The 13048-nt window shown below is 42.5% G+C and overlaps 1 protein-coding gene across 1 annotated transcript in view; it reads right to left on the bottom strand.

Annotated features, from left to right (window-relative positions):
• Positions 1 to 12375: 12375 nt before the first annotated feature.
• The window catches only part of LOC112549863, a 14482-nt gene continuing 13809 nt past the window's right edge, over positions 12376 to 13048 (bottom strand). Inside the window, exon 4 of the mRNA XM_025201028.1 lies at positions 12376 to 12469. Coding sequence (XP_025056813.1) covers positions 12376 to 12469 — 94 coding nt within the window. The remainder of the gene's footprint in view (positions 12470 to 13048) is intronic.

Below are 13048 nucleotides of genomic sequence, written 5' to 3'. Positions count from 1 at the left end.
ATTGGTCTTCCACTAACTTTTTAGCAGTGCTCCTGTGGGCGTTCTGAAAAAAGCAAAGCTGGACAAGGCAAAAGCAATGTTTCTTAAATCATGAGTGTTGTAGTTTTTAACAGAAATGGTAGGAAGCACAATACCTTCTATCCCTGTTGAAAATCCTACCAGCTGATCAGAGTTGTCAAAGGTAGCCTGTTACGGAAACCAGTGTAAATTTGGTTAGTCACATCAGGAGTGGAATTAGATTTTGTCAAACATACTATATAAAATGCGGTTATTTATACTGTATTGATGATTTGAGCCTCATTTTAATCGCAACAAGTATAAGATACATACAGATTATTTTCTAACCACATATTTCCATTTGCAGCTGTTACAAGGAAAAATAAAAATTGTCTTCACTTAGCTATGCCTTTTACATAACCTTCCCCCCCCCCCCAATTAAATATCACGGGTATAAAGGGTACGATTTGGACCGTTAAAATAGAAAATATATATATTTTAAAATTCATTCTCCCTCTTTCTCAGATTTACTGGGAAAACAACACGTTAATTCTCTCTAACTTTCTCTGGAGCTACCTTATTTGTTGCAGTAATGCCAAATGCAGCTAGGAGGAGCTTCCAGCAAACTAAACTACTTCAGTCTTTAAAAAAATGACTATAAAACCAGAAGAAAGTAATTTTAATAATTTAAATCTAACCTGTATATACAGAATTTTTTCCTCAGAAACTGCATAAAAACATGTTATTGATTTTAGAAATATGTTTATTTTAAAGACTAAGTAACAGTAAGCAAATCTATCAGTTCCTGCAGCAAAACTACCCCTACTACTAGGAAACTTCATCTTAGTTGAAGGTTAAATTTGTCTAACTTCAGGTTCCTTCTTTTTCCTTTGTGTGAAAAATGAAACGCCTCCTGACGCCTCCCAACAATGAAACGCCTGAAATGACAATTTACTAAATAAGATATAATTCTAGAAACTAAATAAATTCTGGAAACGATAAAAATGACATACTGAACCAGAGCAATGATCCACCTGGGGACCTCATTCTTTTACTTCCTGCTCTCCCTTCCATTTGTTTCAATGTGCTCTACCAAGGTCTTGGGTATATTTATTCAAAATGTAAATCCCTACACATATCATAAAAATAATTTTGCTCTAGTCTTCTCAGGCAAAAGGAGCTGGACATTTGTACTTACTTTCACCCTGCTTGTCTACCTCTCTGCTGTTGCCAACTGAAAGGAACATGTAACAGAACAGACAGAACTAAAAAATATTTGTACAAACATACAGTTTGTGAATTTATACAGAAAATGTCAAACGGTACAGTGTCTTGCAAACAACCACAAGGCATGAGCCTGATAACAAGACTACTGACTCGCATAAATGGTATATAACTAAGTGAGCAAAAGTGTTCCCAACCCCTGAAACATTAAAAATATTAAAGGAAACATGTTAGTAATTATATAATATATTACACATTAAGCAGATACTATCAAGTATATATGCTTAGCTATGATGAATTCTAGACTGAATATTTTAGGTGTGTATATTCTATTCTTTTATTTTTTAAGATAATTTGTATTTCAAGTCTTTGTTTCTTTTGGTTTTCATGTATTTCCTTAAGAGGTAAGGTATTCAGAGCAAAGACAGTATCTTCTTACATGTGCATATATGAATATTAAAATGTAAAGAAACAACATTTTAAAGAATTACATACTGCCTGCTTTTAATTGTTACATACATACAAGCTTGCTTGTATGCTGCAGCATAAAATACTTTTAACTGTAAAGTTAAGTGTATGGTATTGCTTTGAAGTCCTAAATCAAATGACCAAAAACAACCTGGAGAATACAGGCATTGATCCCACTACCTCTCACATGCTAAGCAAGCACTCTACCATTTGAGCTAATTCCCCTTCTGGAGTAGCTTTAAAACAGATATTTTATGCTCACTGACTTTATTTCTACTGAACCACTATACAGATGCTGCTGAGTCAGTCTGCTTTTTAATCTCTATGCCTCACACTTGGCCGCTCATGATAAGTGTTTTAGCAAATACACTACCAAAATAAATTTTCTTCATCTCATTTTTAACTTTAGCCTTTGTTACTTACACATTTCTTATCAGAAGCTCTTGAAAAGATCAGTAGTTACCTATAAGACACAGATGTGTTAATTAATTAAATCCTAAATTAGGATTTGAGTAGGATGTTTGGCGCTGATATGTTTTGTTGATGTGGCTGTTCATTTGTAAGTTGGATAGAAAAAATGGGGATTTCAGGAGACAAAGTTGACAGAGGGACGGAATTGCAGGCATAGGTGTAATTGGATGCTATCATGAGAAACATACGTAGAGAGTGGTGAGGGAGGCTTTGTTAGTAGAGTAAAAGTGTTGGAGAATGATAAGAAATAGAGAAAGAGTTATAGAAAGCCTGGAAGGTGAGATGTTTTATAAACCGGGACACAGTCTCTGCTTTAACACCTTCATATGTTTCCATAGTTAAGATGGAAGATGTAGCATTTTGTTACTGTTATAGCTGCAAATAATGATGAAAAAATACATAGGCAGACAAGGTTCTTTGGGTGAATATGATATCTTATTAGACCAACTTAAATAGTTGGAAAACAATTATTAAGTAAGCTTTCCGGTTCAAACCCTTCCTTAGCCTGACGAAGGGTTTTTGAACCTGAAAGCTTGCTTAATAATTATTTTCCAACTATTTAAGTTGGTCTAATAAAAAATATCAGATTCACCCAAAGAACCTTGTCTGCCTATGTCCTTAGACCAACACAGCTACAACCCCTGAAAAAATACATAGCATTTTTCTCCATTAACAGATGTCTAGTCGATTTAAAGCAATGATTTAAATGTCATTTTTTGTACTGAAACCACTCCTAAAACTTCCTGTGACTTTTCTTGCCATCTTACATTTCTCTTTTTGTAAAAATGTCTCTTCATCTCTCACTCCTGCTACTGTTTGACAGACCTACACCAACAAGAGAACAGTGCACACAAAACATACAGTGCTATTAGGTTAATAAAGTTAAACAATAGACTGAAATAGATAAATAATAGACAAAAATAAACCAAATGATAAACAAATAGACAAAAATTATCCAGAAAAATAGACAAAATCATTTACCCAGTCTCCCAGCTATACTCGTCTTTGTGTTATATCAAAAAAGCATTTCAGACAGATGTGATTTTTTTAAGGTGACTCCTCTTAATCTGATTAGTGTAAGTAACGAGAAAGATACTGATGAGGCCTTTGTTATGGCTATTGTAAATTTCTCAGGGCAGGGGCTATTTTCTTGCTTTCAACTTATTTATTTATTTAGTGTATAAGGTTTCAGCATATTGTTTCAGCCATTTTAAGGCGATTTCATCACCAGTGTGAAGAGCCTGAAGGCCACCAGGTAGCATTGTAAATGGACACGTGTCAGGTCTTGGCCCAGTTATAGTTAAAGGTACATACACCAGGTATTTTCCCAACCTTGACCTTTGGTCATGCAATTACTGGCCTGACTTTCTGTGGTCCCAACTCTTACCTGCCACGTCTTAATGTTTTGGAACAATAACGATTGGAAGGTGGTAATTCTTATTATAGTACCGGACGATGATTGCTTGAGGTAGGTTTCTTCTGGGGCTCTAACCTCCCCTACACTCCGGCCTAGTGCCACCCAGATATTACACTGCAATTCGTTTAACTTGATCTTAACTGATGTCTTTTCTTTCACAAACTTGTGTGCATCTAGACAACCATTTTGATGGAACTAAATCAGCACAGACTACTGGACTTCTTCAGTCTCAGGTAAGCTGTGCGGTTGGTCAGGAGAGAGTTATTTTTTATGTTCTCTCTCCTGGTGGTAAAACCTTCTAATAATAACAGAGCAAAGTAATCTAAGCAAATAAAAAGACCAGAAGCCCATCTGGGCTAATATCCCTTGTCCATGGGATATTAATCTGTTTGGGGAAACTTTCCCCATTAAAAAGTTCAGATTGGGGTTCTGCCCACCTGATGCAATACTGTGCTGGCCTGTGGAGACGAGAACACAGCAGGTAATGTAGCTAGCACTACGAAAAAAAGAAAACAAAAGTTAAAAAACCCAAAACAGTACCCTAACAATCTGGGTTCGGCTGCTTTTCTTCCAGCTAGCCCTTTCACTCACTCGCCATAAACACCACTCCACTCAGCGGCGTCTCTCCGGCCGGTGTCTCCTGGCCTAATTAATCTCTTCCAAGCTTATTTTAAATTATAATTTAAAATGTGCATCATACTTTCATTTGCCATTTTAATCTTCCAGTAAGAATGCAACATTTCCTAATGTTCTTTAAGGATGCTTGTCACAGGAGTGCAGTAAAACAGACTCTTTGTTGTCAACATTGGGTATGTCTACACTGTGGTGACAGCAGACCAGTGTAGTTATACCTGAGCTGGCTTTAAAATAGTTAGCTTCAATACCAGGAGCAGTCTGTCCAAGGCCAGCTTCTTGGTCAGGTTTTACAACCCATACTAAGCTCTGTGCTGCTGTTGACTACAATTGGCATCCTAGCTAGCTGTTTTGAAGCTGGATAAGGTATCTTTACATTACCTGGCTCTCATTACTGTGACTGCAGTGTAGACCTACCCTCTGTTTGTAAATGGAATGCATACACAAATTATATTGCATTAGCTCTTTAATCTAGACATCATCTTGGCTGAGAAATGCCATTTTAATTTTGGAGAACAGCCAGCCATAATTATTGTGGTTGCTAATTGCAGAAATGTGAAGAAGCCAAGAAACAAGCCAGGGAGGAAGTAGCAATTCAAGAAACAGCAGAACAACAGACAGTTCAGGAGAGGATTAGATCTCTATTGCATACTGAGAACCTGTGCAAGTTTCTGTTCTTGAAATACAAGCAGTAGACAAAAAGTCCTTGTCCTCATTAAAATCTGAAGTCCAGGCACAAAGCACGAGTTTTGAAACACTGGGAGAGGAAGAAGCAGAAAAAACGGTGGTGGGAGATTAAATCTTCAAATCTTAAAACATCTGTGGACAAGTATTTGTCACCTTTAAGAATGGAGGCACTAGAACAGTCCTTATATCGTGAAATACAGAATCTTCCATCCAATATAAATATTGAAACTGAAGCATGCACCTCAGATGCCATATCTGATAGGAAACTTCCATTCTTAATAGATACCACTGGGCACAGATCAGCAAGAAAAAGCAGATTTGCTTGAGGTTTCCTTTGTTGCAATGCATACCATGAGTTTTCCTTTCTCTTTTTCATTAGGTTAATAACATTTAATAAATCTCTGACCAGTTTTGATGTTTCTGGTTGAATGTATTTATGAAATAAGTTTACTAATCAACTAGTTATTTAGAAAAATGTATATTAGACATACAAGCTAAGAGTAAAAATTAAATAGTTAAATGTGTGAGTTTACAACAGGAGCAGAAAATCCATCGAGTCTCTTAAGTTATCTGAATACTCCAAGAGATGAAACCCTGATAGGGTGCATCTATGTGTATGCTGTACTACAAGAGCTGACTAATTAGCTCTGCAGCAAGCATCGCTGTCTACACAAGCAGCACTATTAGGGTTCAGTAGATTAATTAACTCCACCGTAAGATAGTGCTGTCGGGGACAGCGCTATCTTACAGAGGAGTAATTAACTTCACTGAAACACTTATGTAGAGGGTGACCTGGGCTGGCTAGGGCACAGGGGTGCAAAAGTGCAAGGGCTGCCTACCACCCAGCCCTGCACTTCAGCACCCTCATGCCCTAGCCAGCTCCTCCACCACCCAAAGCTCAGAACAGACCTCCCTGAATCCTCTGCCAGCCCAGGGCTGCTCTGCCTTGGCTCTAACTCACGGGTGGGCAATTATTTTAAGCGGAGAGCCACTTACTGAGTTTTGGCCAGCTGTCAAGGGCCGTATGGGTAGCCCTGCCCCTTGACAGGTGCCCCGCCCCTAGTAATCATCTTGTGACTGGAAGTCCCACCCCGTAACACCTAGCCTTTGCCACCAGAAGTCCCTACCCTTGTCCCCAGAAGTATTTCCTTTCAGCAAGGGATTTTGCCATGTCAGAACCAGAAAAATGCCAAATTATATTCTAAAAATCGAACATCTACAACATTCGTTAATTTGATTTTAAAAAATATTTTTGTCTGGTTTACTTGTGTTTGTGTAGTGTACATAGAGGTGATTGCACAATAGCTTAAAATGAAGTCTTACTTTTGTATGTTGTGGGGGGTGTATAGGTTTGTGGGGGACTGTGGGTGTGTGGAGTGTGAGGGAGAGTATGAGTGTGTTTGGGGCGAGGGACCATGTGGGTGTGTGTGGGTATGTGGGGTGTGGGTGGGTATGGGGTTTGTGGGAGATTGTGTGGGTGGAGGGTGGCTGAGATGTGTGAGGCGGTGTCAGGGTCTACATGTATGGCAGTGCAAGGGGGGTGTGGGTGCATGTGTGTGGCGGAGTGTGCATGTGGGACTCTCCTTATGAACACACACACACACACACACACACACACACACAAAGCCTCCCTACACACAGGCAGGCAGTGCAAGCTTCTGGTGGGAGCAGGCATCTGAGTTTCCTGTTCTGCCCATATGGCAGCCAGCAGCCTGGAAACTGTCCCCACTTATGGAGGGGGGGAGTTAAAAAAGCAAGAACTTAAAGAAATCATGGCTCCCTATACACATGCTCGGGGTGGGGAGGGAGGGCGTTTTAATTAGAGCGGCTCCTTGTTAGCCACTCTAATTAAAATGCCTCGCCATCATATGTATTAAGCTCCCGCGTGTTTAAAAATGGCTGCAGGATGCTTTATCTAAACATCATTCGATGAGGTTTAGTTAAGGCACCCTGTGGCCATTTTAAAATGCGCGGGGGCTTAATACATGTGACGGTGTGGCGGCTGCAGCATTCTAATTAGAACGTGGAGCAGACTCGATTAATCGCATCTGCTCCAACGCATTCTAATTAGAACGCCAATGAACAGGTGTATAGGCAACCCATATTAAAGAAAGCTTCTTTATTGGGGAGCCAGCTCTAACTTGGGGGCTCTTCCCCTGAAGCTTTGAATTTTGGGGGTAGGCAGCAGTGACCTCAGCAGTACCCCCTCCCCCAGTACCAGAGTAATTCCAGCCCTTGCGGGAAGGGTGGCACAAATTAGAGATGGGTGAGAGATGATCCAGGCCCTCATAGGAGTGAGTCTGAAGGCTCCCCTGGTGGCCCTGAGCTCCCAAGTGGGAACAGGGGTCAGGGACACCAACATTGCCTTTATCTGTCCCCGCTGCCGGGCCAAGACAGACTGGTCCTCAGTCCTGGGTGTTTACTTCCCGCAGGCAGCTGTGCCATGCTGCTTTTCTGCTTAGAGAGCTTAGGTTAAATCCCAGTTGCTGTAGCTAAAGACTCAGAAAATTGTTCCCTCTACTGGCACAAAGAATGACATGTCGGCACCTATGATTCCAGGGCCCTTCTGATTACCCTGTGATTCCAGGTGGAGAATGCTGCAATCTCCAAATGGCATTATCTGCTAGCTTTAACTCTTCACCCTTGCTAGGTGGCATCTCCAAGTTATCTCAAGGAGTTCTCTGGCCCTTTGTGGCACTAGCTGCTGGTTGGCCTGGCTCCTGACCTCTTTCTCCAACTCCCTTTCTGTGGCACAGCCAACTGCTTGGGAGTGCACCTTAACTTCTGAATAATGCATCCTAAAAGGAGCTTCCCCGCTATGGAGTAGGCCTCCTGTCTACCTTCTCTGTCTGCCCTCTTTGTTGAGCTTACCTACATGAGAATGAAGTTGCAAATGATCACAAAGTATAATTGGCAGCCTCCACCAGACCACATTTTTTCCTAACTCCATTTATATTTTTCTTACTTTTCCTAAAACAATTTAACATGTAGGTATAATCTCTGGTGCGACTTTCCGAAATTTCCTGTGGTGCGATAGGCAACTTGAGAGAAGACAATGCACTCTGGGCAGAGCATTTGGTATCTTCTTAAAAAAAAGAAGACCATTTTTTGGAACACTGGCAGCAGCTGCTGTGGAGAAAAGGGAACAGTCACTTAAAATAGAAGATTAAGGTAATTTAGTCCAATGTCCTTCCTCAAGAAACAAACCTCTCCTGTGGACAGGATTTGATTTTGTACAAGGAAACACCTTTAGATTTCCAGTCCAGTCCTATAATCACTCGGCCATTGTACTTAGCCAAAATGGAGTCTACAAGCAGAGTGAATAAGCCATGTGTGCTATGAAGGTGTGTGTTAGTCAGGCACTGATAACCAGCTTGACTGGATCCTCTGCTGTGGCCAGGCTCTGCAGAATTTCGTGCTTGAAGGTCAGGAACTAATATCTCTTTCCTGCAGTGCTACATGAGAGATGGTAGGTAGGGCAGCAATAATGGTCTCTGGGTAGGTCAATGAATGTAGATTCAGGAGGCCTAGAGTCATTTCCTGGCTTAGTTACAGTCTTCCTGAGCGACCTCGAGTACATCATCTAACTTAGCCAGTGTCACTTCCCCATACATACCTGTATCAACCCCCATTTCTTCTGGTATGAAAATTCTCTCTTTTTAAGTTGAATAGATAGAGCTTCTTTAGTCTCTCACACTGAGGAAGGGTTTCTAGCCCTAAGTTCAATCTCATATTTATTTTATGAACCTTTTCAGCATTCCATTTATTATGAACATGAGAACTAGATAAAGCATCCAGTAATGAGCTCACTAATGCCATAGACCAGCATTTCCCAACTGGTGTACCATGGCACACCAGTGTACCATCAAGCAAGTCCAGGTGTGCCATGGCATTTTGGGCTGGAGCCACCCCCCCCACCTGGATGGAGCCATACCCCCTGCCACACCCCCAGCCAGCCAGAGGGGGAGCATGGCTGCAGCCAGCGATTCAAGCACCGCACTACCCACTCCCCGCTGCTCCATGTTCAGTCATTTCCCCCCTCACCTCCACCCTATGTTTGGCTGGTGTACCATGGGGTGGCATGTAAGTGTGCCATGTGGTGAAAAAGGTTGGGAAATGCTGCCATAGACAGTAGTAATAATGTTTTTATATTTATGATTTACATTCCAGTGCATCCAAAGATTCCAATACCCTTCTTAAATTATGTTTCCTAATGTAACATATTACTTTACGTGAAGTCCATGATTTTATGCACATGCTTAAGTTTGCAAGATGGAGGCCTACAAAGACTACATGCATCACAGGCAACAACTAGTTTTTAAGGACATAATACACATGATAGGCTACAGTAAAAGAAACAATAGTTAGGATAGAGATTAGGAAAAAGCACTCAGTCCTACTGCCATTGAAACCAGTAGAAAAATACCCCTTGACTTCAGGGACAGCAAGATTGGAGCCAAAGATCTTAAGAGATAAAGCAACTGGGCTGGGGAACAGACTCTGCTGCATGGCTAGAGGCAACCTCTGTGTAGATATTACAGAGCAGACATTAGAACCAAATGAAATAGTGAAGAGCCTGCAAAACGCAAGGAGTCAGCTGAGGGAGCCAAGAGACTTTTTGTGGGCCAACTGCCTGGGGTTCTGTTGCTGAAGGTTTTACAAGATATTTACCTCACACATATATAAAGAGTCTTCTGTATCCCAGGCCTGGCACATGTCAGCATAAATCCCTGAAAACAGAAACACATCCACAGTCAGCTCACCTGGGACTCATTTCCACTTTCATGACTGATGTTTTTAGCTGTTGTTTTAGCATCACTGCAAAGTAGTGTCCTGCAAGCTTTTGTTCCAATGGGCCTGTCTAGGCTGCATTGTACCCCAGCAGGGAGTGCTGCAGTGAGGTACACCATGCCTGCTTCTGTGCATGCTGCCTTCCCAAACTGATGCAACGTAACCACCCATTGGTATGGTACTGGCTGGATCCAGTCAGCTCTAGCTCTTCGGTGAGCCTACTGATCCACATACACCACCTGACTTCCACTTCAGGGGAGGGACAGCTCATACTGCATTCCTCATTGTGGTGATCCCTGGTGCAGTACTGAAGCACACAGACATGCCCAATGCATAGGAAGAACCAGTGCATGCTCTCTTTTTTCTGGAAAAGGCTTGTCTATGTTTTGATGTGTTTTGGTGCTACCTCTGAGGCATGTTTGTATAGTGCTGGGTGTGTGGAAGCAAGGGCCCCATTGTGCTATCCTAACAGCAATCCATATGAAAGAGATTGTTCTTCAAAACCCACAGATTAGGCACAGCCTTGGATTCATTTTGCAAGTTGCTAGTGAAGTGTCTCTTTATGGAAGTTTGTGCAGGGAATTGCCAGACAGAATGAAAAACGTGCCAGGTGTCAAGTGCTTCCCTTTAAAACATGACTGTCTTGTCTGTTCTGCAGAAATCCCCCACATTGGTAGCATAACTATTCTCTAAAATACTGTATTTTTGAGACAGTCTTTCACCATCCAAATGATCACTGAGATTAAAGGAATGAAAGAATTAAAGAAATAATAAACAATTGTAAAGACATTAAGGGAAATAAATAAAACCCTAAAAAAAAATCCAAATCTCATACATTTGCCTGCTCTCTGTGCTTCCAATGCTGGTGATGGTTCTTCAACATTCTCACTAAAAGCAAAAGAAAACAGTCATTTGAATTTAGAGACAAACAAGAGTAAAGGGTCATGGCATTAGCATTTCAATAGCATTTTTCATTTTTGTTACTTGTTCTCCACACTGTTTTGTGTCGAGCACGTTGTCAGCACTTTAAGAACAATGAAAAATCACTGATAGCACTTTACAGATTCTTGACCACATCCAGCTGCTCTGAGGTGAGGGCATTGTCCTGCTGCAAACTACATGGCTGGGAATCTGAAATACTACATGGCTGGGAATCTAGAGTCTGGAAAGCTGCTTGTGACTCTGCCACTAATCTGTTGGACAGCCTTGGGTAGCACACTTCATCTCACAGTGCTGTCTCTGGAATGGACTCTTAGGCCCAGTCCTATGTACTGTTCACACATGTAACTGCATTGCTTCACCCTTATACAGTTTGGGATTTTAATTCTCAGTGGTAAAATAGGACCACCCTTTGAACCAGCCACCACACCCTTAATTTAACATTTGGTGGCTGAAATGGCTACATAACACAGGGGTTGCTTCTTTGCATTTGGAAGCAGGATAAAACCTTGGATCACCACATATCCCCACTTACCTCCCTATTTTGCCTGCCAAGGAGGCAAGCTTGGAGAGGAGAGATGGAGAAAGCTCTTGGCAAGGCCTAGCTTATGACCTGGTGGTTAGAGCACTGTGTTGGGGAAAGATGATGTGGGTTCAAACTGTTTCTGGGTAAGCAGGACCTAGGACCCATGTCTGCTGCTTCCTGGGCAAGTGGGCGCACCAATTAATGCACTTCCGATAAGCTTGCTCTCTGTTATAGCTGTATGGTGTGACCTCCTGTGGCCTGCATGTCAGGCCCAGTACTGCTCCAATGACAACGCTACTAGTGATGCCCTTGTGTGCTGGGACAGATGCACCCAGGAAGTCTCCCCTTCTGACAGCTGGAAACATTCACTGTTTCAAACTAAGCAGTTGGAAACTGTTGAAAATATTGGAGGGGCCATGACCAGGTGCCCAGCCTCACAGATCTTTAGAACTAACTTGGACTTTTGGGCAAAGCCTGCCTTCAGGTCCTCAAAGCCTTATGGAGGGAGAAAGCATCGAGATCCTCTGTCTGTAGCCCAGCTGCAAGGCAGGATTGCATACATGGGGCCTGATTCTCCAGTTTGGGGCAGCCTGTATGGATTGTTTCCCTAGTGCAGTGGTTCTCAACCTTGTTAGGCTCAAGGCACCCCTTGGAAAATGCAAGTCTTCCCTTGTTTGAATACAAAAAAAAAAAATTAGAGCAATTCTTCTATTACAAAGAACTTTGAAGGACTACAATAGGCCAGTGTGGTTTTTCAATCATGTTTACACTCCTACCAATGCTAACGTTGTGTGGCATCTTGCAGCACCCCTGAAAGGATATCAAGACATCCCATGGTGCTGTGGCGCCCAGTTTGAGAATGTTATCCTAGTGGATTCTGGATGTACAGCAGGTGTAGCTGAAAAAAATGTCCTTGCTCTAATGCCCCTGTGCTGAACATGTCCTCCCATCAGCTATGGTTGTGTAGATTGATCTGGGGATGGAAAGGAAGCAAGTATCATGGTGGCAGTGTAATTGTATGGAAGCTCAGAATCACTGGCACACTGTGTTGCAACATTGAAAAGGTCTGGTTACAAGCAAGTAGAGAGTTGGACAGAGCCCTGTGGACCTTCATGCTGAACCTACTCTAACATGGGAACAGCTCTGTCCAGAGACCCCAGATGATCCCACTCCACCACAGCTCCCATTCTTGCTGTACCACTAGAAAAGTTACCTTAATTGTTCACTGTCCATGGATGAAGCCAATAGGCTTCCCAAATACCAGAGAGGATTCAACTTGAATGGTCTCCTCTATCTGCTGCAGCTCCTCTTCCTCCATTTCATAGATTTCATAGATTTTCATAGACATTAGGGCTGGAAGGGACCTCGGAAGATCATCGAGTCCAGCCCCCTGCCCAAAGGGCAGGAAGTCAGCCGGGTTCATAGGATCCCAGCAAGATGAGCTTCCAGTTTGCTCTTGAAGGTGTTCAATGCGGGCGCTTGAACCACCTCCGGTGGCAGGCTGTTCCAGACCTTGGGGGCTCGGACAGTAAAGAAATTCTTCCTTATGTCCAGCCTGAAACGGTCTTGTAGTAGTTTGTGACCATTCGACCTCGTCATCCCTTGGGGTGCTCTGGTGAACAAACGTTCCCCCAGATGCTGGTGGTCACCCCTGATAAACTTGTAGGTGGCCATCAGATCACCCCTGAGCCTGCGCTTTTCCAGGCTAAAGAGCCCCAGGGCTCTCAGCCTGTCATCATAGGGTCTGCTTCCCTGACCTCTGATCATGCGCGTGGCTCTTCTCTGGACTCTCTCAAGCTTCTCCACATCCTTTTTGAATTGTGGAGCCCAAAACTGGACACAGTACTCCAGCTGCGGCCTCACTAAGGCCAAGTACAGGGGGAGAATGACGTCCC

Source organism: Alligator sinensis, unplaced genomic scaffold (genome assembly GCF_000455745.1).
Source record: "Alligator sinensis unplaced genomic scaffold, ASM45574v1 scaffold615_1, whole genome shotgun sequence".
In the NCBI taxonomy this organism is placed as follows: Eukaryota; Metazoa; Chordata; order Crocodylia; family Alligatoridae; genus Alligator; species Alligator sinensis.
The sequence above is the reverse complement of the archived record's forward strand: the minus strand, read 5'-3'. Positions and strand labels throughout refer to the sequence as shown.